General features: G+C 43.2%; 1 protein-coding gene across 1 annotated transcript in view; it reads right to left on the bottom strand.

Annotated features, from left to right (window-relative positions):
• Positions 1-372: 372 nt before the first annotated feature.
• Positions 373-23332, bottom strand: part of LOC311040087 (plexin-A4-like) — a gene marked incomplete at its 3' end in the record, with an annotated part of 76542 nt that continues 53582 nt past the window's right edge. The window contains exons 3-5 of the mRNA XM_084050158.1: positions 1783-1965; positions 820-954; positions 373-438 (exon numbers count right to left, since the gene is read on the bottom strand). Of these exons, the coding sequence (XP_083906284.1) occupies positions 373-438; positions 820-954; positions 1783-1965 (384 nt within the window). The remainder of the gene's footprint in view (positions 439-819; positions 955-1782; positions 1966-23332) is intronic.

Here is a 23332-nt window from a genome sequence, read left to right on the forward strand (position 1 = left end):
AAGAAGAATGCAAACAAAAAATAAATGTCTGAATATTATGACACAAGCATGTCGAATGGAAGCATCTCATACAAATGTTACTCAACCACTTAAGCCCTATATATACTTCGCGATACTTCCGCCATTCTGGAGCAACATCCTCAAATAACGGTAAGAAAACGCAGAGGGCGAAATTCTCCTTTAAAAGTGGTTAAAATCACCCATGCAGTGACGCCTTCGGTCGCACGATAAGTTGATCCTAAAATAAAAGCCTCAATGGGTTCCAGTAACAGACCAGAAGCCTGTAGATTATCATCTGATTCTGTTAACGTGCTGATCGCACACTCCCCCCCCCCCCCCCCACACAGCCAGGGGGGGGTCTGCTCCCCCCCATCAGCTTCCTGGTCCATCAAACAGAGTCTCTGCAACAACATGCTGATGGGAGCTCCATTCAGCCCCCTGGGGGGACGAGAAGCATCTTCTAAAAGTCTAACTGCAGTAAAGAAAGTACGTCTGGCTGAGTGAGGGTCTACAATGTGTGATGTATGGTGGAGGATGCTGAGAGATACCAGATAGGCTGCTCTCTAATAATACAGAACCCCTAAGGGGCTCTCCCTGCTACAACCCCCCCCCCCCCCCCGCTTCAGTACACACACACACACACACACACACACACACACACACACACACACGCGCGATCCTCTTTCAAGTGAAACACACACATTGACTTCCTCTGTCTCACATACGTGCGGGTGGACACACACACACACACACGCGCACACGCACACGCACACACGCACGCACACACGCACGCACACGCACACAAGCACACACGCACACCTCCTGCAGGAACAGCCAGCTCAGCTGGTTTCCCTGAAAGCCAATCTGCTGCACGACTACCGTACCGTTCTCCAATCCCCACTCCCCAATTCCCCCAGTACCGTCTTCACATCCGAACAGACAGAAACCAAATCTCTGCATCCGAAACGGGCATCCAGCACCGCATCTGAGCATCCATCCATCCATACATCCGTCCGTCCGTCCATATATCCAGCATTTTAGGTTAGAAATGAGCAACGTAGTAACATAAACGCCATGCTTCACGCTGCTGCCCTTCTCTTTCTCCCTTAGGCTTTGTGAGATGCTGGCTTACAACCATAGCCTCCTGTGGCTAATGCCTTCCCTTCCCATACCCCAAGGGGATGATTGGTTCAGAACATAGACTGTAAAAATGAATGGACAAAGCCACGCCATTGGTTTCTACAGACCGTAGATGAAGCCGATTGTTCAGGAATTTCAAATCCGCCATCTTTCTATATCGCGTCATGTCGCGTCATAGCTAATGCAACCGTAAATGAATGCTATTGGTTGTGTAGCGTGTCAATCAAATCATCCCGCCCCTCCTACAGCATAGCCTACTTTATCGTCAATGTTAAAATAAATGGGACCATACTTTACCAAAACGCATATCATGATTATTGAAAGAAGACTTTAAACTAGTGACTGGAAGCATATAGTATTTATGACAATGTTTATTAAGGTAATAAAATATAGTCTAAAGTTCGTCAAAAACCCACCCACTTGCATTGAGAAAAATTCTTTCTGACACCAGCAGGGGTAAAACAGCCAAACTACAAGCCATTCATACGAACTGTCACTTCCTATATAGACTCAATTTCAAAGGCCAATGCTAGGCCCTTGATTGGTTCAGAAACATACAGGCAATACCGTTTCGGACTGGAACGTCAAAATAAAATGACCGGGGAAAAAAAGCCATTTCAACTTGAATCCGTGTATTCCTACCTTCTTGACGCGTCCGCTCTTGGTGCCCACGAACACCAGCGAGTGGTTCTTGTAGACGTAGGCGATGACCGAGGTCATCTTGTCGACGGCGTCCGAGAACAGGGGCTTGCCGCGCACCATCTCCGACACGCCCAGCGGCGCGTTCATGTCCAGGCCGCAGAAGTCGTCATCGATGGTCAACAGCTGTTTGAGAGAGAGAGAGAGAGGAGGACAGAATGAAAGGGTTGTAATAATGTAGTCATCGCAAAGACGAACACAGCGCATGTTCACCTTCACTGGAGTGGTTTGAGCGATTAGTTGCTTGCATGTCCATGTAGTATGTGGCCATGTGGGGAAGCAGTATTTAGTTTTTATGCACCACATAATCTGGAACAAACTCCCAGAAAGCTGCAGGTCTGCTGCCACGTGTGTGTGTGTGTGTGTGTGTGTGTGTGTGTGTGTGTGTGTGTGTGTGTGTGTGTGTGTGTGTGTGTGTGTGTGTGTGTGTTTCCCGGAAAACTGATAAATAAATAATGATTTTGGAGTCCGGCATACAACTAGGAACTAATTATTAGAGGTTCGGAAAGAAAGAGAAAGAAACGCTGCAGGGATCATTCAGTGGCTCTGAGATAGGTGCTCTTTGGTGACACAGGTAGGATCATATAAGCCAGTGGTTTTCAACCTTTTTTGCGTCAAGGACCCCCAAATTGACACACATTAGCCCAGGGACCCCCATTTGAAAATATATGCCAGGGACCCCCAATAAGAGACGATTTCACAGCTCTAGCAGTGATTCTCAACCATTTTAATTTCAAGGACCCCCAGTTTAACATGCATTAGGGCTACAGACCCCTATTTAATGGCATTTCTATCTCTGGGACCCCAAATTATATTATAAAATCAATGTTAATGTAACTCTGAGTGTGTACAAATGGAACCAAATGGACCCGTTAGGGTCCATTTGGTTCCATTTGTACACTCTCAGAGTTACAGACCCATAAGGGTCCATTTGGTTCCTATCCATCATTTAGCTGGGGACCCCCTGGAACTCCCTCAAGGACCACTGGTGGTCCCCGGACCACTGGTTGAAAACCACTGATATAAGCAAAAAGGATTTCCAAAGAAGTACTGCTCGCCAAAAAGGTGTGAAATGCAGACTTAAAAAGAAAAGAATTCCAAGGCACTCCGTCTCACGTGAAAAAAATGTATGAATTTATTTAGAGCAAGGCAAAGGAGTATGACCAACGCGTTTCCACCTAGAAGGTCTTCATCAGGGTCTATATACATATTAGAGGTTCGGGTTAGTGTTGGAGTGGAGTTAAGTCTGAGTCATTCATAGTTGCAGGCCGGTGTCGTGGACCGAAAATAACAGATCTATATATAGATCTAATATACAGTACAAACTCGCAGGGAGTGACACGCAGCTAAGGTTGTGGGGCTTCGGGAATCGAACCCGTGACTCGCTGTCAGACTGCATTAGAGTCTATATGTGGTATGCGCCTTAAGGCCACCGGCGCCCTGTGTGTGTGTGTGTGTGTGTGTGTGTGTGTGTGTGTGTGTGTGTGTGTGTGTGTGTGTGTGCACGAATACTCGTCGATGAGAGGGACAAAGACGGGGACGATGTCCTGTCCTTATGCCATATACAGTAGATGCACAACTCGAAGCATGCCGTAAATACCCATGATGCAACAGTGCGGTACGATGCAGTCCTGCAAGCGCGCGCGCGCGCTGGGGGGGGGGGGGGGTCTGACCCGGGTTCTGAGGTGAGGAACAAAAGCTTCATGAGGGACCTAGCAGGGACAGATGGAGGAGTCTGCAGAGGTTTGGACCTCTGCTGCACGGAACGGATTCTAACTGACAGCCTGGTATTTATACACTCTGCACGTGACCTTATGCCGTATGCGTACTGTATGTCAGTGTGGGTGGGTGCGCACGTGTGTGTGTGTGTGTGTGTGTGTGTGTGTGTGTGTGTGTGTGTGTGTGTGTGTGCACGCGCTTGTATTATTGTTGGTGCTCACAAGAGAAACTTTTTTTCATGGTCTAAAAAGATGTGGGGAGTTGGGTTTACAATTAGGACAATATTCAGGGTTGGGATAAAAAAAAGTGCAACTTTCCTACTCTACCCCGGAATCGAACCCGCTTTCCTGCGCAAGTGCTGACATGCAGTGGTGTAATTAAGTACATTTACTGAAGTACTGTACTTAAATACAATTTTGAGGTACTTTTACTTTACAGGAGTATTTACAATTGTCTATACTTTTACTTCTACTCCACTACATCTCAGAGGCAAATATTGTACTTTTACTCCACTACAATTATTTGAAAACTTTAGTTACTTGTTACTTTGCAGCTTGCGACGCGTTGTGAGCTTGTAGATCTGCTATTCACAAACATTTTACAAAATGTACAAACCCAGAATAGGGATGCTATAGTGTTCAAGTGGGTTGAATCTTCAATGTAGTGCTGCGCTGTTGTGTCAAGACTCACAGTCTTTTGTTTCATTATTATTATAAATTCAGTCTTGACATTATTCCCACAGAAATCCACTTAAAGTCGTAACGCAGTTCTGAAAGCTCTGCCAATCACGGTGGCAAGCTGGTCACTAACGGGAAAATAACTGAGTGTCTAAAGTGGATAATTATACGCCAGGAACTAAGTGGGCCGACTTCCCACTGTTACAGCTCTCAACAATGGCCGCCGGCCTTTGCTGTGGCAGTTATTTCAATACAATCAATGATCAGAAGTAGTTAGACATACCTAAATACTTCTCTCCAGAGTGAGTGACAGCCAGTGGTGTAAAGTAACTAAGTACCTACTCAGGTACTGTACTTAAGTCAAATGTTTACGTATTTTTACTTTACTTGAGTATTTCCAGTTTACCGTACTTTTACTTCTACTCCACTAAATCTCAGAGGCAAATATAGTACTCTACTCCACTACAATTATTTGACAACTTTAGTTACTAGTTACTTTTCAGATATAAATTATGATATTATGAAACATACATTAACCCCTTTAGCCCTATTTTATACCTAGGCTATTTGAAAATAGCAGATCTACAAGCTCACAACGCGTTGCGATGCGATGCGTTGTGTGTACTTTTACTCTTGGTACTTGAAGTATATTTTGATGCCAATACTTTTGTACTTTTACTCAAGTAACATTTTGAACACAGGCCTTTTACTTGTAACAGAGTATTTCTACATTGCAGTTTAAGACCTGAGGCCGCTTCTAAACATTTTCAAAATCCTAAAAAAAAAATCGGGAAAAAATATTTAAAAAATAATTTTCACGATTTTTCAAAAATAGCAGATCTACAAGCTCATAGCGCGGCACTCGGTGCCGCGCTATGAGCTTGTAGATCTGCTATTTTTGAATAGCCAAAGACATCTAAAGTGACACAGATGCGTTCCAGGTATCAATGGGTTAAGTAAAACATGCAAGTACTTTTTTCCACCACTGGTGAGAGCCACAGTCACAACACCAGAGGGAGTGACCATGACCCCCCCCCCCCCAAAAAAAAGAATTCTGCACAAACACAATGAACAAATATTCATTTTACTGCTCTGTCACCATAATGTGGAATGCCCTGACACCGTCCATTAAAGGATGTGAATCACTGGCCTCTTTCAAACATGGCCTGAAAAAGTATTATGTCAGAAAACTACAAGTGGACTTAGATATTAAATCCCCTTGATATGAGGGGACATACACACTCTCTCTCTCTCTGCATTATTTCCTAATCTCTTTCTGCCCCTCACTTTCTCTCTATCGTCCTCTGTCTGTCTGTCTGTGTGTCTGTCTGTCCCCCCTCTCGCTCGCTCTCGCTCTCTCTCTCTCTCTCTCTCTCTTATATAGAGCGGTCTTTGTGTTGCTGCTGGCATGTGGACAGAAGTGAGAGATGGAGATGAGTGAGGGTGACCTGATTCTGCCTCAGTGTCTCTGGCTCCGGTCCAAAGCCGTCCTGTCCCTGTGTGTGTGTGTGTGTGTGTGTGTGTGTGTGTGTGTGTGTGTGTGTGTGTGTGTGTGTGTGTGTGTGTGTGTGTGTGTGTGTGTGTGTGTGTGTGTGTGTATCTTCGGGGACGGGACCTCTGTGTCTCTCCACAAACAGCTCTTTGGCAGTGCGAGCCCCCAATAACACACGGATGCTTGTATACCTGTCAGACCTGGGGCAAGTCGGCGAATGTGACCATTTCCCAACGCTGTACGTTATGGCTCAACACACCCCTCTAAGTCAGTGATTCTCTCAAACTTTTTCATGTCAAGGACCCCCAGAATGATATGTATCTGGGCCGCGGACCCCCCCATCTCAAATATTTTGTTCCAGGGACCCCCCAAAAGCAATGATTTGAGTTACAAATGTTGTATGTATATTCAAAAGTTTGCACAAATGTTCACGATTTTTCAAAAATAGCAGATCTTGTAGATCTGCTATTTTTGAATAGCCAAAGTATAAAAGGTTAACGTGCTTATTGTGATGGTTATAGTGATTATTGTGATGCTAGATTAACACATTTTGCTGGGGACACCCCCCAAGGACGCCTGGGGGTCCCCGGACCCCACTTTGAGAACCATTACTCTAAATAAATGACCCCCCGAAGGTCATGTTTTTAAAATTCATACGAAATTCATACTAAAAACTATAAGCTTCAGACCTCCCAAAACAAACTGAATGGACTACTTCCTACTACTAGTGCTAGAAAACCGTTGAGATTTGGACCGGAAGGACAGAAAAGAGACCAGTGTGGAATTTGGTTTCAAACTGACCCAATAATAAGAATGGGTCAGTTTGTTTTCAACTGACCCATTCTGTGTGACCCAATAACAAGAGAGAACGTCTGGGTAGAGAGGAGATGAATGTGGGGCACTATCTCAGCGAAGGACAAACGGTCAAAGTGATATTTATGTAAACGGGGTTAAGCGTATATTGTAGTGACAAGAACCACAAGGCCCGTCATCTCATGGCAGGAGCAGTGGTGGAAAAAAGTACCAACTACATTTTTTACTTGAGTAAAAGTATCAATGCTCTATTGTGTGCATCTGTTACAAGTAAAGTCTGGAATTCAAAATGTACTTGAGTAAAGGTACAAAAGTATTGGTATCAAAATGTACTTAAAGTACCAAAAGTAGAAAGTACTCATTATGCAAAATGTCACGTTTCACAAGTTTTCAAATGTATAAAAATCCACAGTCCAAATATGATTATTTTGGGGGGTCCCCAGTTCAAATATAGTTATTATTTTGGGGGGTCCCGAGTTCAAATATAGTTATTATTTTGGGGGGTCCCCAGTTCAAATATAGTTATTATTTTGGGGGGTCCCCAGTTCAAATATAGTTATTATTTTGGGGGGTCCCCAGTTCAAATATAGTTATTATTTTGGGGGGTCCCCAGTTCAAATATAGTTATTATTTTGCGGGGTCCCCAGTTCAAATATGATTATATCGGAGGGGTCACGGCCTGAATAGTCTGGGAACCCTTGGCCTATTTGATGAGATGGCCCCCAGCCGGCGGCAGCCTGTGATTGGCTAGAGGTTGGATAATCACACGGCAGGGTGTTGGCGATGAGATGAGAACATGTTTTTTTTTTTTCTCACAGTGCAACTCTTTATATACACACACACACACACACACACACACACACACACACACACACACACACACACACACACACACACACACACACACACACACACACACACACACACACAGTGTTGATGAGAAAGTGTTGTTACATTGAAACCCACTTCCACCTCTTCCATCTTTGAAACATCAACCTTGGCAGCGACCTTAAGTTTATTCATTATCATCTGATGACCTGGTCACTTAGAAACCCCCACCCCCCCACCCTGTAACACACAAACACACACACACACACACACACACACACACACACACCCACCCACCCATTCACTCTCCCATTTCCTATCTGATAGCCCCAGTTAACCTTTGAACCTCGGGGGTGATGAGGCTTCTTGGCAACCGATGGTAACAATGATGGAAATCAACTCGCCCGTCCTGCTCTCTCTCTCTCTCCCTCCCTCCCTCCCTCCCTCCCAGCCAATGAGAGGACTATTTTCTCCTCTCATTTGTTAGGAAAGGGAGCATGGGAGGGGTGGAGAATACATGAGCGAAGATCAGTGTTGGTAAGGTTACTGATTGTGGTGTGTGTGTGTGTGTGTGTGTGTGTGTGTGTGTGTGTGTGTGTGTGTGTGTGTGTGTGTGTGTGTGTGTGTGTGTGTGTGTGTGTGTGTGTGTGTGTGTGTGCGGTGTGTGTGTGAGTGCGTGTCAAAGGAAGAGAGAGTGTGTGAGTGCTAGCAGCTATCACCGGGGACAACCCCCTGCCTGTCTAATGATGCATGGTTGACTTACAGAGTGCTCTTATATTTCAACCATGTGACCCGAGGTCTTAGCACAACACCATTAGTCTTACTACTACACTAGCGATAGCATGCGGCGCTATATGCTAGCAGTAAGAAGAGTACTGTAGGATAGATAGCCCAACGTAGAAAGAAAATAATGTAATCAAGTATACTGTGTGTGCTCTCTATAACAAGATAGCTGGAACTGTCAAACCTCTGCAGTCGGTACCAGTGTTGCCAGATGTTGCGAGAGAAACAAGCAACCACGACTATCAAAACAAGCCCAAAAAAAGCGAGCGCACACACATACACTATCACAGCTATTTGAAAATAGCCGATCTACAAGCTCACGGCACATTGTGAGCTTGTAGATCTGCTATTTAAAAAAAATATACAGATGTATTGGGGTCCCTGGCACAAGATAATTTCAGATGGGGGCCCATGGCCGAATACATGTTCATTTGGGGTTCCTTGACATGAAAAATGTTGGAGAACCACTGTTGGTTTAAACAACATGACAAAGAAAGCCCAGAATAAGCGTCTACACTTTAGAAACAAGCCCCCAAAAACACCTGCAACTACCAACATTTAAAAGCGACATTACAGAAAAAAACAAGCCCAAAGTCGCTTACAATAAGCAGACATGGCAACACTGGTCAGTACACCTCATCTCTGTGTGACATCTCTCTCTCTTCCCTCCCTCCCTTCCTCCCTCCGAGACCCCCTTCACAATATGACACATTGTTGACCTAAATGCAGCTCTTCCATCGATCACTCACATGCCTCCCATCTAAACCTGTGTCGTAGCCCCGGGCTCAGCTTTGGCCCAGTCCAGCCACCTTCCATTTGTCTAATGAAAGCAGCATCCACCGCGCTCTGAGGCCTCTGCTATACCTTCTGATGACAGTGAAGATGACGGTAGTGAAAGGTTGTCTGGAATGACCTACCAACATGGTAAATGGTGCATTTATACAGCGCCTTTATCTAAGGCGTTGTACAATGTGCATTACATTCACCCACCGATGGTGGAGGAAACCATGCAAGGCACCAACCTGCTGATCGGGAGCAATTAGGGGTTCAGCGTCTTGCTCAAGGACCTCCTGAGCCACTGCAGCCCCTAAGATATACCAAAAGACATAAAGGAGATTCCCTATACCCAAACTCAAAACTAACCTAAAATGATTCCTTTCTTTTTGATTAACTCCTTCAACACCTTGATAGTATAGAATCCCCCTCCCCTCCTTTCTCTGTAAATATACCTTATTATTCTACTGAGCTTTATCCCAATAATGTTTTGTAATATATTCTGTATTGTATTTTATTGTCTTGTATTATATTATATGTATTACTGATGAACAACGACAACAAGCCCCTTTTGGCATAGCCTTTAAATGTACTACCTGTACTGTTAATAAAGTATTCAATCAATCAATCAATCAATCAATTAAAGGGCATAGGGTTTAGGCCCAGAAGGGAAGCTATGTTACTTTACCATGTACACTTGGAGATTGAGTCTATACTACATAGTGCAGTTGTAATCTAACGGTAATGCTGATAAGACCAAAATCAAACGATCTCTTGCGCGTTTTTTTTCTTTTTTTCTTTGCTTAACCACTAAATCACATCTGCACAATATTAAAACGTCCCTCGGCGCCCCGTCCTTTTATTGCAGCGGGCGTTAAAAGATTCAAGCTTGGGTTTTGAGATAAAGTGTGTCTACTTTGGTTCATAATTGAGTTCTTATCAGCTCGGCGAGTCCAATCGTTCATATAACAGAAACCCTGGTGCTATTTATTACGATGTATCACGGTTCTCACCGAAACGTCCAAATCACTCCGTTTGGTCATTACTTTTCCTCAAACCCGAACGATAACAGGTGTGGAAGCTGTGCTAACTCATAACCGCTATCTTCATCTAGCCATCAGGACATACCCCACTAACCCCCATCCCCCCACCCCCGACATGTGTTTGAAAGGACTGGAGATCGGTCCAATCATGGCAACCGGCGCTGTTATTTCTCCTCACAATACCCCCACCCCCAACCGGTGTCTGCGAGAGAAATAAGCAAGCGGGTCTAGGAAAACAAGCCCAAAATAAGTGACTATATATAAGCCACATGAGAACGTTAAACCTATATACTAACTGTATACATCGGCTATTTGAAAATATCCGATCTACAAGCTCACAAGCTTGTAGATCTGCTAATTTCAAAACAATCCTGAAATAAAATGTGGAACATTTGGAAGATTTTTGAAACGTTCTAACAACACAAATCTGGTGCGGGGCTCCCTGGCACAAAACATTTTCAGATGGGGGTTAGGGAGAAATACATGTTCATTTGGGGTTCCTTGACTTGAAACTATTTGAGAACCACCGGTTTAAATGATAATTAAAACATTTGGAAGCAAGCCCACATAAGCAACTACACTTTAGAAACAAGCTACTATACCCACAACTACCGATGATATTTACACGCGACTTCACAAAAAAATAAACACAAGCCCAAAGTCGCTTATAATAAGTGGACATGGCAACAACGCCCCCCAACCCCACCCACCCCCCGGACTGTGAAGCTATTAATCACACACACACATCCCGACCTAAAGCCACTGTTTCAAATCCATCCGTACCAACGGAAAAATAATGACTATTCCTCAGCACCATTATTCTCTTATCAAAAACCATAAGTCATCTTTGGCTTTTTCAGTGACGGTATGTATTGCTGCGTGCAAACCCCAAAAAGCACACAAGCGTGGACAAACACACTTTACCTAAACAAACACACACACACACACACACACACACACACACACACACACACACACACACACACACACACACACACACACACACACACACACACACACACACACACACACACACACACACACACACACACACGCACACACACACACGGAACATGACAGCCCCATCTGTATGCAATCACAGAACCCACGGTAGCATGTCTGAGGACTGTAAAGCATAACAGATGAAACTGTGTTGACTTGCGTTTATTTTTATATTTAGACACACTGCTGTGATTTGAGAGATGTGCTGTACCTTTTTTTTATATCGTCTCTGTCGGGGTGGAAACAGTGTATGTCCAAAACTGTTGTGAGCTTATAGATCGGCTATTTTCAAAAAAGCCTAGGTATAAAATAGGGCTAAAGTGGTTAAGGTATGTTTTATAACATAATCATTTATATCTGCAAAGTACCTAATAACTAAAGTTGTCAATTAATTGTATTGGAGTGAAAGTACAATATTTGCCTCTGAGATGTAGTGGAGTAAAAGTAAAAGTATAGACAATTGGAAATACTCCAGTAAAGTAAAAGCACCTAAAAGTTTTACTTAAATACAGTACTTGAGTAAATGTACTTAGTTACTTTACACCACTGCACGCGCGCGCACGCACGCACACACACACTCTAGTGGAATTCCTGTGGGGACTTTACACATAAAAGTCAACTAGTTGAATTCAGGTGTTTTAAATGAGCATTTCATTGTCTTGGCTGAGAGAGCAGCAGTCGTTCATTCGTTGTGAATGTGCTACAAATTGCTGGATCGGGGGGGATCGAGCTTCAGCGCTGCATGCGGCGGTGGAAATCATCTGGAGGGCATTTCGACAAGAGAGAGCGTCTCTCTGCATGCGCGCTGATTGAATAGTGCTACAAACCCAGGAGAGAGTCTGTGCTGTAGAGAGAGCTGTCATCGCTGCGAGATTTAACTTCCCCCCTTTGTATGGAGCCCAGGGGACTCTTCCAAAAAACTGTCACAAAGATTAGCATTGAAGGAGCACACAGCACCGGGATAAGGGCCGCGCGCGTACACGTGTAATACGCGCCAAGCGAAAGTCGTGCGATTATCAATCCTCGCAGATCAATGCCGTTGATATAGGAGGGCGGAATGGAGGACATTATGGCATGTTGTCAGTGTTGTTCCTTCATATCGTCTCTGTCGGCATGGGGTAAACCTCTTATCTCCATATTTGGACTTTTTGTCTTTTTTCGTAAATGAATACCCTATTCAGTGTTTTTTTATTCATGCCAAGGACCCCTAAATTGATATACATTTGGCCCGCGGACGCCCATCTGAAAATGTTTTGTGCCAGGGACCCCCAGAAGCAAAGATTTTAGTTAAAATGTTCACTTAAAAAAAAAAAAAAAATATATATATATATATATATATATATATATATATATATATATATATATATATATATATATATATATATATACACAAAGATATGCACACATTTTCAAGATAAAAAAAAATAGCAGATCTACAAGCTCATAGCGCAGCATGATCTGCTATTTTTCAATAGCCAACGCTAAGTGGTTAAAATGATTTGATTGTAAACACATTTTGCTGGGGACCCCCTGCCCCCCCCCCCCCCCCCCCCCCCCACAAGGACCACTGGTGGTCCCCAGATCACTGGTTGAGAACCACTGCCCTACTTGATCATACTACACGTCACACAAAACCGTCAAAGGTAGCTGACGCGTTTTGAGCTTGTAGATCTGCTACTTTTACTATTTCTTAATTTGAATCACAGTTTTGGTCATATGAGGTTTCCACCCGACAGAGACGATATTCTAAGAGGGAGGGCCAGAGGCTGTTTGTTGACTGTATGTCTAATAGAGTCAGGAAGTCAGTTTACAAACCTGCTATTTTCACTATGTTTTGAAAACAGATTATTTGATTAAAATTGGATATATTTTTCTAAATCATCTATTAACTGTTGCACCCCCTACTCCAGTTTCTTGGTGATCTGTTCATTTCACAATGATTGATTAACAGATTGATGTGTTCTGAAGTGAGAGAGCCATTCTAGTTTTGGCCATGTTCTGAAACACAGAATTGAACCATTGGAAATGCCAGTGACCTTAGTAACCCAAAGAAAGACAATGTGTCTGCTTTACTGTACGCTGGGTTTTCAGGTATGCTAACACAATTACAAAGGTTTTCTCTAAGAACCAGTGAGCTTTTAAACATGATTAATTAAGGAGGCGCTAAAAGAGTTTATCATTATGACATTAAAGTCATGGCTGCTGTTGAAAACGGTGCTTTGCGGTTTTATGTAAATAATTAATTATAAAACAGTAATTTCCAGCAGTAATAGCCATTTTGCAAGATTAATAATGTCTTGGCTATATATTCAAATCAATGCAATGCCTCCTTGGTGAATAAAAGTGTTAATTTCTATGAATAACATTTAGGGTGATTTCAAACGTATGGATACTAGTATGCATACAATTTATATACAAAGTATATGAGCATTAAAGTGGTTCCTAAACTGGGGTTGGAACCCCAGGGGGGTCCCTAAATTATTTTGGGGGGTCCGCAGATAATTAGCTTAATGTGCAACATTGTTTTCTCACTCAACAGTAAACAAACCAACATACAGTATAAGTGTATACAGCATAGATATTCAACTGGCGGCCCGCGGGCCACGTGCGGCCCGCGAGGAGCTTCCTTGTGGCCCCTGGCCATATTCCAAAAAAAAAAAAAAAATCTTTTTTTTTTTTTTTTTTTTTTTCATAATTATTATTTATTTTAACTTTAATTTATGTTATCAAAGTTAAAACAGTACAAATTATTTATCCTTCATTAGTTCTTTAAAGGCCATCTTTCATTGGAACTTAACTTAGAACCTTAAATAGAACCGAATTAGACCGAATTAGACCCGAAAAAAGGTTGATTTATATTGGTCAAATAGAACCGAATTAGACCCGAATTAGACCGAATTAGACCCGAATTAGACCCGAAAAATTTCGCGCGCACGCGCGCAAATTGTGTGCACACATGCACGCGCGCTGCGCGCGCGTGCATTTGCGCGCACTGTGTGGCCCCCAACTCCAAATTATTTTGCAGTTGTGGCCCCCTGCCTAATCTAGTTGAATACCCCTGGTATACAGGGTATCTGCACATTAAGTGACAATTTAATGACTGAGGACCTTTTTAATACCAAATTGACTATATATTACGTAAGAAAGAGGCAAACATTGTGAAAATAGCAGATCTACAAGCTCAAACCAGCAACAAGTTGTGAGCTTGTAGATCTGCTATTTTCACAATATTTGTCTGTGGAACCGAGTCAAACTAAATGTAATGTCTCAACTCCTACAATTCCAAGTGCTTGTCAGGGTAGGTGGGTCCCCAGTTCAAATATGATTATTTTGCGGGGTCCCCAGTTCAAATATGATTATTTTGGGGGGTCCCCAGTTCAAATAGGATTATTTTGCGGGGTTGTGGCCTGAACAGTTTGGGAACCCTTGAATAGAAGATGTGACACTGTCAGCAAGTTGGAAAGTTGAAGCGTTGCTACGACTGAGTATAAATAAATAACCAGAACCCTAATTATACAGTCAGAAAAACTATACAAAATGTGTAATATTGAAAAGGACCGCAATGTTTCCACTGTAGGGGAAGAGAGTTTCACAATGGTCCTGAAACCATCTTTCATCATGTTCAAGTTGATTAGTGCCCTATAAAAACCTGCATTTTTTTTAACCCAGAACATGGTTTTATTATTCAAGTTGCAGAAAACAGGATTATGGCAGAAAAGAAAGAAAGAGATCACAACCCATATATAGTAGTCACTGTCCAACACTGTTTCTTTCCAGGGCGAAAAAAAGAATGTGTTCCAGTGGATCCAATGTAGTTATTATTTAGTCACAAGCTCTTGTTTTCATTGGTTCAATGAATGCATACAACCAACAGACACACTTAACCAATTACACCTTCACAAATTCAAATAGCAGATCTACAAGCTGTCAACGCGACACAATGGGACAAGTTGTGAGCATGTAGTTCGGCTTTTTTCTTTTTGCGACACTGTAGTATTTTTTCCCTCTGCACCAAAACTCGGATCTACAAAAACTCGCTTTGAAGATCGGCTGTGGTCGCAGAGTATTCACCGGATTTCTTGCCGGATATGTCTGCCTATTATTACGACATGCCCAGAATAGGGACCGCTATAGGGGTCCAAGTGGCTGAATTATGTATGACCGTCATCTGCTGTAAATATTTATTATTTTATGGCGTGACTGGAGGCCAAGCCGTCTAGAACAGAGCTTGTCTGTGTGTGAGTGTGTGCGTGTGCGTGTGCGTGTGCGTGTGTGTGTGTGTGTGTATCCCCTCAGAAGTGCATTGACCAATCACAGTGCAGCTGCTAAGTGCATGATGTCACTAAACAGAAGCATAAATCCTCGCTGCCATAAAAGTCAAATGTGTGAAGTGCTCACGCATCCCAACATTCACATGTTGGGGTGTAGTTGAGTATAGTACCTCCATCCTACTACTGTAGGTTCAATATTTCTTATTTTAAAGCGAACATTTTTAACACAAATCTTTGCTTCTGGGGGTCCCTGGCACGAAACATTTTCAGATGGGGGTCCGCGGCCAAATACATATCCTTTTGGGGGTCCTTGACACGAAAAAGGTTTGAGAACCACTGGTTTAGACAGATGCTAGGTTCATGGTTTACCTGGTATTCTAGTTTATTTAGGCACTACACTGTCTCTCTGCTTTCTATGTATTTGATTACCTTGCTTATTTTAAGTTGCCTTGGATAAGAGCATCCTGGATAGGTTACATGTCGGGAAGCCGACATGTCGCCTTTCCGACGGTTACTAACCCTACCTAACCCTAACCCTAACCCTAACCGCACGCAGAAGCCACGTAGTCGGAGTAGTGAGATGTCGGAATTATGAGCGGTATCCTCCTGGATAAGAGCATATGCTAAATCCCTAAATGGTAATGTAATTGCGGTGGTTAACACTTAGCAGAAAGTAGTTCAAAAACAGGCCACAGATTCACAAACTATTTTGATTGCACATCGTAATTTGTGCAGCTAAAAGCAAAAAGGAGAAATAAAAGCGAAAGCATTTAAAACAATCACATTTTCACTCCAGTGGAAGGCGAGCAGACACTTGTCTAATCACAGAATAATGATATTGTGATACATCCTTTCTGACCTTTAGCAAGTGGTATCAACGGATGGAGATTTAATTAGCGAGCCAGCTATAGCAGGGTTAGCGGATGTCTGGGCGCGCGCGCGTGCGTGCGTGCGTGTGTGTGTGTGGGCGGTCTGGAGATTCTTAATGAGTCCGCTAGCCTTTCTCTCTTCCCCAGGATGTGTCCTAGACAGAATAATAGTCATCATCCGACCAGCCGCTGATCGAGCATCGCAATCGGGGGGGGGAAGGAGAGATCAAGATGGCCGACACCACCAGGCACTCAGGTGGCGCAGTGGTAAAGTCCCTGCCCACCACCGCGGAGGTCATGGGTTCGAAAACCACCGCGGGGCGTCCGGCTTTGTCGAGCCTCTACACAAAACACAATTGTTGTTCGGGGGAGGGAAGCCGAGGAAGCGGGGAGGAGGGTGACATTTTGTCACCGTACGTATTCCTACGGGCTGGGGGGCGGAGCCTGTCAGGGAGGGGAGTGTTGGGCGGGAGGAGTAGGACGGAAGCTCTACGTCTTCCCGGTGGGGGCTCCTCACTGGCAGGTGAGTCAGAAGGATATACAACAGCAGTGACAACACAGACATGTGCGTGGGGAGGAATCAATTGGCTTAACGACTAAATTGGGAAGAAGAAAGGGGTGAAAAGCATAACAAAAAAAAGTTGTCCGACAGAGATGAACTCAATAGCTGGGGGTGGCGACTCCTTTTTAAGTTTGGGGTGGAGAGAGAGAGAAAGAGAGGAGAGGTGCAGAGAGAGAGAGAGAGAGAGAGAGAGAGAGAGAGAGAGAGAGAAAGAGAGAAGAGGGGACTCTGAGAAACAGCAGAGTAATCTAATTAAATGGAATTAATTCCAAATGGGGAAAGTCGGCTGCGGATGACAAATGTGGAAGAATAGCCCGTAGCATGTTAGCTAATGACATGTAATTAATGATCATTAGAGAGGAGAGGACGAGAGGCGGCCCGGCGTGGTGGATGTACGAGCTGAGCGACCTCGTAATTTTCTCCTGCCACGCTCTTGCCGCCGATGAAAGACAATCTGAAAATACCACGCTTTCTCTCTCTCTCTCTGTGTGTGTGTGTGTGTGTGTGTGTGTGTGTGTGTGTGTGTGTGTGTGTGTGTGTGTGTGTGTGTGTGTGTCTCGAAAGCTTTGTTGTAAGGAGAACAAGAGAGAGAGAGAGAGAGAGAGAGAGAGAGAGAGAGAGAAGATGACAGAGAACCTGGTGTGTTCCTGCGTGTGTGAGAAAGAACAGAATGGGATCGTCTCCATTTATAGAAGGGGGGAGAAAAGCTCAGAAAAGCGTATAGGCCTATAAATGGAACCAAATGGACCTGTAAGTAATCATTACAGGTAATCAACAAACTATACTATTGTCAAACATTGGCCAAATTGTCAAATATGACCTATAAGAAAGAGTCAAACCTTTTGAAAATAGTCGATTTACGAGCTCACAACGCCTCGCATTTGCGAGGCGTTGTGAGCTCGAGGAATCGACTATTTTCACAATTTGTCAAACAAAATGTAATCTCTCAATTATCTGTCAGCACCACTGCCCTAAGCATGTAGTGTTGTTGTTAGTAGGAATAAACACACTACTGCCCTGAACATGTGTAGCCTATAATAGGAATAAACACAGAAGCACCTGGGAGGAAGATGGACCAAGAAAGGGGAGGTGCCAAACCAAGTTCCTGTTTCTACACAAAAAAGGAGGTGGTGCCCCCAGAGGCAAAAACAAAGGGGGGGAAAAATGGATATGTTCACAGATTGAACAGAATGTAATGCCTCAACTCCTACAATTCCAAGTGCTTGTTAGGGTGGGGGGTCCCCAGTTCCAAAAAAAATATTTTCATTTTGGGGGGGGGGGGGGGGGGGGTCGCGTCCTGAAAAGGTCGAGATCCTCTGCCTCCGTATAATGGTCCATTTGGGAGCATCCAAGGATGCCATGTGTCCATCGTTCTGTTGTTGTTGTGTGTTTGTTGTGTTTGTGCTGACACAGTGAACATGTAGCGAGCAGCAGACAGCGTTTCCTGTGTTTTTTTTTATAGGTCACATGTCACTTCACAATGATCTATGGATAGAGGCTGCATGCATCAGACTGATACTGTTGAGCATCAGCATTATGAGGCTCAGCCGAGTGTGACCACTCTGCTTCTATCACACCTCTCTCTCTCCCTCTCCCCCTCTCTCTCTCTCTCTCTCTCTCTCTCTCTCTCTGTCTTCTGTCTCCTGTCTCTGTCTCTCTTTCTGTCTCCTGTCTCTCTCTCCCTTTCCATCTGTGCACCCCCTTTTTCAATCTCTGTATGTCTGTCTCTCTCCGTCTTTTTGTCTCTCTCACAAACCCCTCTATTTATTCCCCCCTTCTCTCTCCCTCTGTCTGTCTGTCTGTCTCTCTCCCTCTTTCTCTCTCTCTCTCCCCCTCTCTCTCTCCCCCTCTCCCTCTCCCTCTCTCTCTCAGTGGTGAAGGAAAATAAAGCCTAAACAAAGCAACGTTCTGACCTGATTTCAGTGTTTATTGCAGTGGCCTCATGTTGGGGCGATTCATTCATTGACCGATTGACTTTACTTTGTAAATATTTGCTACACATGAAATACACAATATAAAATCATAACACAGAGTAGCCTATAATGAAATCCTTATTTACAATGTTGTGGTATATGATGCAACCATTACAGCTACACTATGCAACTTTCCTCTTCTAGCCCAGATATGAACCCGGTTTCCTGCTCAAGTGATGACATTTTTACCATTGAGCTAATAGAGCCTGCCTGCTTGCTCAGGGGATAAATTGAGTCTTGACCATCAGGTCAAAATTCGTGTCAGATCCTGTGTCTAGGTGAGACATGACCTTTGACATGATCTAAATGTCATACAATAATAAAATAAGTATCCCAATTGGTTATATTGGTTATTGGTAATTAAAACAAATAATTGATTGCATCCATAAGAATGTGTAGACTGTGAATGATGCTACTGTGCCTTTGTTTGCAGACGCGTTGTTTGTTTTATCATTAAAGGCCTCGACCCCCCCCCCCCCACCCTGACAAGCACTTGGAATTGTAGGAGTTGAGGTATTACATTTAGTTTGACTCGGTTCCACAGATAAACATTGTGAAATAGACGATCTACAAGCTCACAAGACGTTGTGAGCTTGTAGTTCGGCTATTATTCACAATGTTTGCCTCTTTCTTACGTAATATTTGACAATTTGGTCAATTTGGTATTAAAAAGGTCTTAAAAGTCCTTAAAATGTCACTTTATAAATGTGCAGATACCCTGTATACACTTATACTGTTGGTTTATTTACTGTTGAGTGAGAAAAAAATGTTGCACATTAAACTAATCATCTGGGGACCCCCCACATTTATTTGGGAACCACCAATGAGTTACAAAATCATTTCATTCATAGATCTTTTTTTGACAGCTTCCCTCAAAATAAAAATAAATAAAACAATCGCTACACCAAGATCCAATTATATGGAAGAGAAGAACCTCTCAGTTCAGAGTGAGGATCATCCTCTCGTTTCTCACCTCTATAACCCAGGTCTTTGATGCGATTCCACATCTCCAGTGGTTCTAAAATAAGCGCCGCGCGCGTGTGGCTGCCAAGGCGAACCCCGATGGGAGCAATTTATACCTCGACTTGGTTCAACTTCCAGTTCAACGTTAGAGCAGGAAACTGGGTCGGCGCCAGAGCGTCTTACATTCCAAGTGCATTTCAAGTGAATGTGGGATCCACTGCAAGAGGCTGGACGCGAGTTGTGAAAGAGTTTGAAACATGAAACATCTTTGAAATTGACTTGTCGTATCGCTTAGCCGCCGTGGCAAGTCTGCTATAACAATTGCGAAAAGCAATGGGGGCTGGCATGAGAGAGATGATGGAAGAGAGGGAGAGAAGAGAGCATTTTCACAGACATTAGTTCGACTCTGGAAAGAAGAAGACTCTATTAAGAAATAATAAACTCAGTATACTCTATAAAGAAGTAGACCAGGGGTTCCCACACTTTTTCAGCTCGAGCCCCAAAAGAGAAATTTGGTGTTTCCCCAAACGTACAAAAATACATAAAATCAATTAAGCCCTATTTTAAATGACTTGAGCCTGAGACACGCCATATTTGGGTGTAGCTGCATTGAGAACTCTATATACGTTTCTTTATATCTGAGTCATAATACATGATATGGTTATGTCTGAGTCATATTGACGGGGCAGTGGTCCCTCCCACCCACCCGCACCAAGCGGAACAGTGAAGGCGTCGCATCGCGACGCCTTGTGAGCTTGTAGATCTGCTATTTTCAAACATAGTACTTTTACTTTTGGTACTTTAAGTACATTTTGATACCAATACTTTTGTACTTTTACTCAAGTACATTTTCTATTCCGGACTTTTACTTGTAACAGAGTACTTCTACATTGCAGTATTGATACTTTTACTTAAGTAAAACATGTGAGTACTTTTTCCACCACCGTAGGAAACAAATTCCAGGTTGCCAGGTGGCTCAGCCTGTTAATGAGTTAGTCATGACTGCTGGTACACACTGTACGACTTTCAGAGTCATCAGGTAGTCATGAGATCAACTCTCACTTGAAATCTCTTAAATGGTTGTGGTTCCCAGACTGCATGACTGATGGAAGATAGGGGATCACACGCTGCAAGATTCCACCAGGATGCGATATACAGATGCAATACTCAGACGCGCAAAATACTTATAGTTTTGTCTTACAGTGCAATGTAATGTTTTTTTAATCAGTTTTCTTTATTATTATTTGCGGTGCTGTCGGAGAGAACCCTCTTATATTTCAACTTGTTGTGTTTTTCCGTAAATTAATGTCTTTGGCTATTCAAAAATAGCAGATCTACAAGCTCATAGCGCGGCACCGAGTGCCGCGCTATGAGCTTGTAGATCTACTATTTTTTTATTTATTTTTATCGTGCAATTTGTGTAAATCTTTGAATATATATACATTTTAAACAAAAATCTTTGCTTCTGGGGGTCCCTGGAACAACATATTTTGAGATGGGGGTCCGTGGCCAAATACATATAATTCTGGGGGTCCTTGACATGAAAAAGTTTGAGAACCACTGATATAGAAACATACGTTTTTTCAAAGAAAAACTGTTAGGATTTAGAAGACATTTTGTAGAATCCCCATAAAGCAATCGCTTTTTAAAAAAAAACGTTTTGAGCTTGTTTTGAGCTTGTAGATCTGCTACCTTTGAATTTTATCCCTGAAAACAAAGTAACAGTTTTGGATATATGAGGTTTTCACCCGACAGAGACAATATGTATTGCCTGATTTTCCGACATTAATCAGTTATGCCCGATTTATTCTTAGATCAGCCAATGTGCATCAGATCGGGCGATTATTAAAAACAATATATATATGGAGATATGAAGTTATCTCATAACCTCAGCAACGAAATCATACAAATGCCACAAAATGTTTTAATAAATAATAATAATAACCGCAATGGTGTTGGAATATGCACAGGTGATAATAAGAGAGTACAGCATATAGTACATTATATTATATCACTGCTGTGAAGTCATGCCAGGATACAATATGTTTAATGGACAACATGTGGTTAGGACCATCAGAGCACACATGTGGAAGCTTCCGTGTGTGTGTGTGTGTGTGTGTGTGTGTGTGTGTGTGTGTGTGTGTGTGTGTGTGTGTGTGTGTCTGTGCGCGCGTGCGTGCGCCACACATGCGCATGCATGTCGATGCATGCGTAGTGCTGCTCTGCACAGCCAGCCTAATGAGGCTGGGGGGGGGGGGCTGGGTGGCTGGCTGTTCATCCTCTACTCTAATTGGACGGGGAAAAAAACATCACGTTCAAAATACGATAGAAAGACTTGAAGGGCGAACAGAGTTGGAGAGAGAGAGAGAGATAGATAAAGAGTACAGTAAGACAGACAGAGAGAGAGCGAGCGAGAGAGAGCATGAGGGGAGAGAGATAAAGAGTAAGAATGAGTGAGAAACCAAGAAGAGAGAGAAAGCTATCTCTAATAGAAGTCTCTTATCATCTCAGTGCATCTCATATTAGCAGCAGCTCCAGTAAACCAGATGGCCAGTAATAAAACAAACTAATGGATCATTATTTTGTCTATACTGCTTTGCTTCAGTAATATAAAAAGGCCACAGTGAGTTTTCACCCAATTGCCTCGTCGTTTGGGTCTGGTCTCCCCTGGCAACCAACCAACCAACCAACCAAACAAACAAGGATTAGTGCAGTGGTTCTCAAAGTGGGGTCCGGGGACCCCCTCAGAGCTAGTAACTAAAGTTTTCAAATATTTGTAGTGGAGTAAAAGTACAATATTTGCCTCTGAGATGTAGTGGAATAGAAGTAAAAGTATTGAAAATTGGATATGCTCCAGTAAAGTAGAGATACCACAAAGTTGTACTTAAGTACAATACTTGAGTACAGGTAGCCTACTTAGTTACAAACGTTGGTATTACTATACTTGTGGGATATAAACATTCTAGGACGTCAAGGCAATTTCTAAATGTTTTTTTTTTTTGCCATTTACTATCAACGCGTAGATTTAAAAGTGGTTCTAACTCAGTTGAAAGGCGGAGCACGCACCACTATAACCACAACAACAGTGGTAAACAATATAGTTATAATAACAGTTATAGGTGTGCACAGCCAATACACACACACACACACACACACACACACACACACACACACACACAATATCAAAGCCTTTAAGAAACCAACTCTGAGATAATGCATCAAACCGTCCTCGAAATAACAGTATAGTTACTGCTTTTTCTGCAGGGGTGTGTGTGTGTGTGTGTGTGTGTGTGTGTGTGTGTGTGTGTGTGTGTGTGTGTGTGTGTGTGTGTGTGTGTGTGTGTGTGTGTGTGTGTGTGTGTGTGTGTGTGCGTGTGCGTGTGTGCTTGCATGCTTGCGTGCATGTGTGTGTGCGTGATTCCGTGCACGTGTGTGTAGCCATCCATCTCATTGGTAGTTCCGAGGGATATAATTTATGTGGTCTGAGTGCGGTATGTATTGAAATGGCATCTTCCCTTAGCGCTACCACCCCCCCCCCCCCCTCTCTGACACCCCCGTCCCAGCATGATTTATCAGACCCTCAAGCCGTGGGCGCGAGGAGGCCCTGTGCACGTCGTGCACGTGCACAAAGGTAGATACATAGATAAAACGCTGTGATTTCAAACACGGAACTGGGCTTTGAGAACCATCCATTCACTGAGATAACATTAAGGCGGACTGGGAG

The sequence above is a fragment of the Gymnoscopelus microlampas genome (genome assembly GCF_963454915.1).
Source record: "Gymnoscopelus microlampas genome assembly, chromosome: 23".
Classification (NCBI taxonomy): Eukaryota; Metazoa; Chordata; class Actinopteri; order Myctophiformes; family Myctophidae; genus Gymnoscopelus; species Gymnoscopelus microlampas.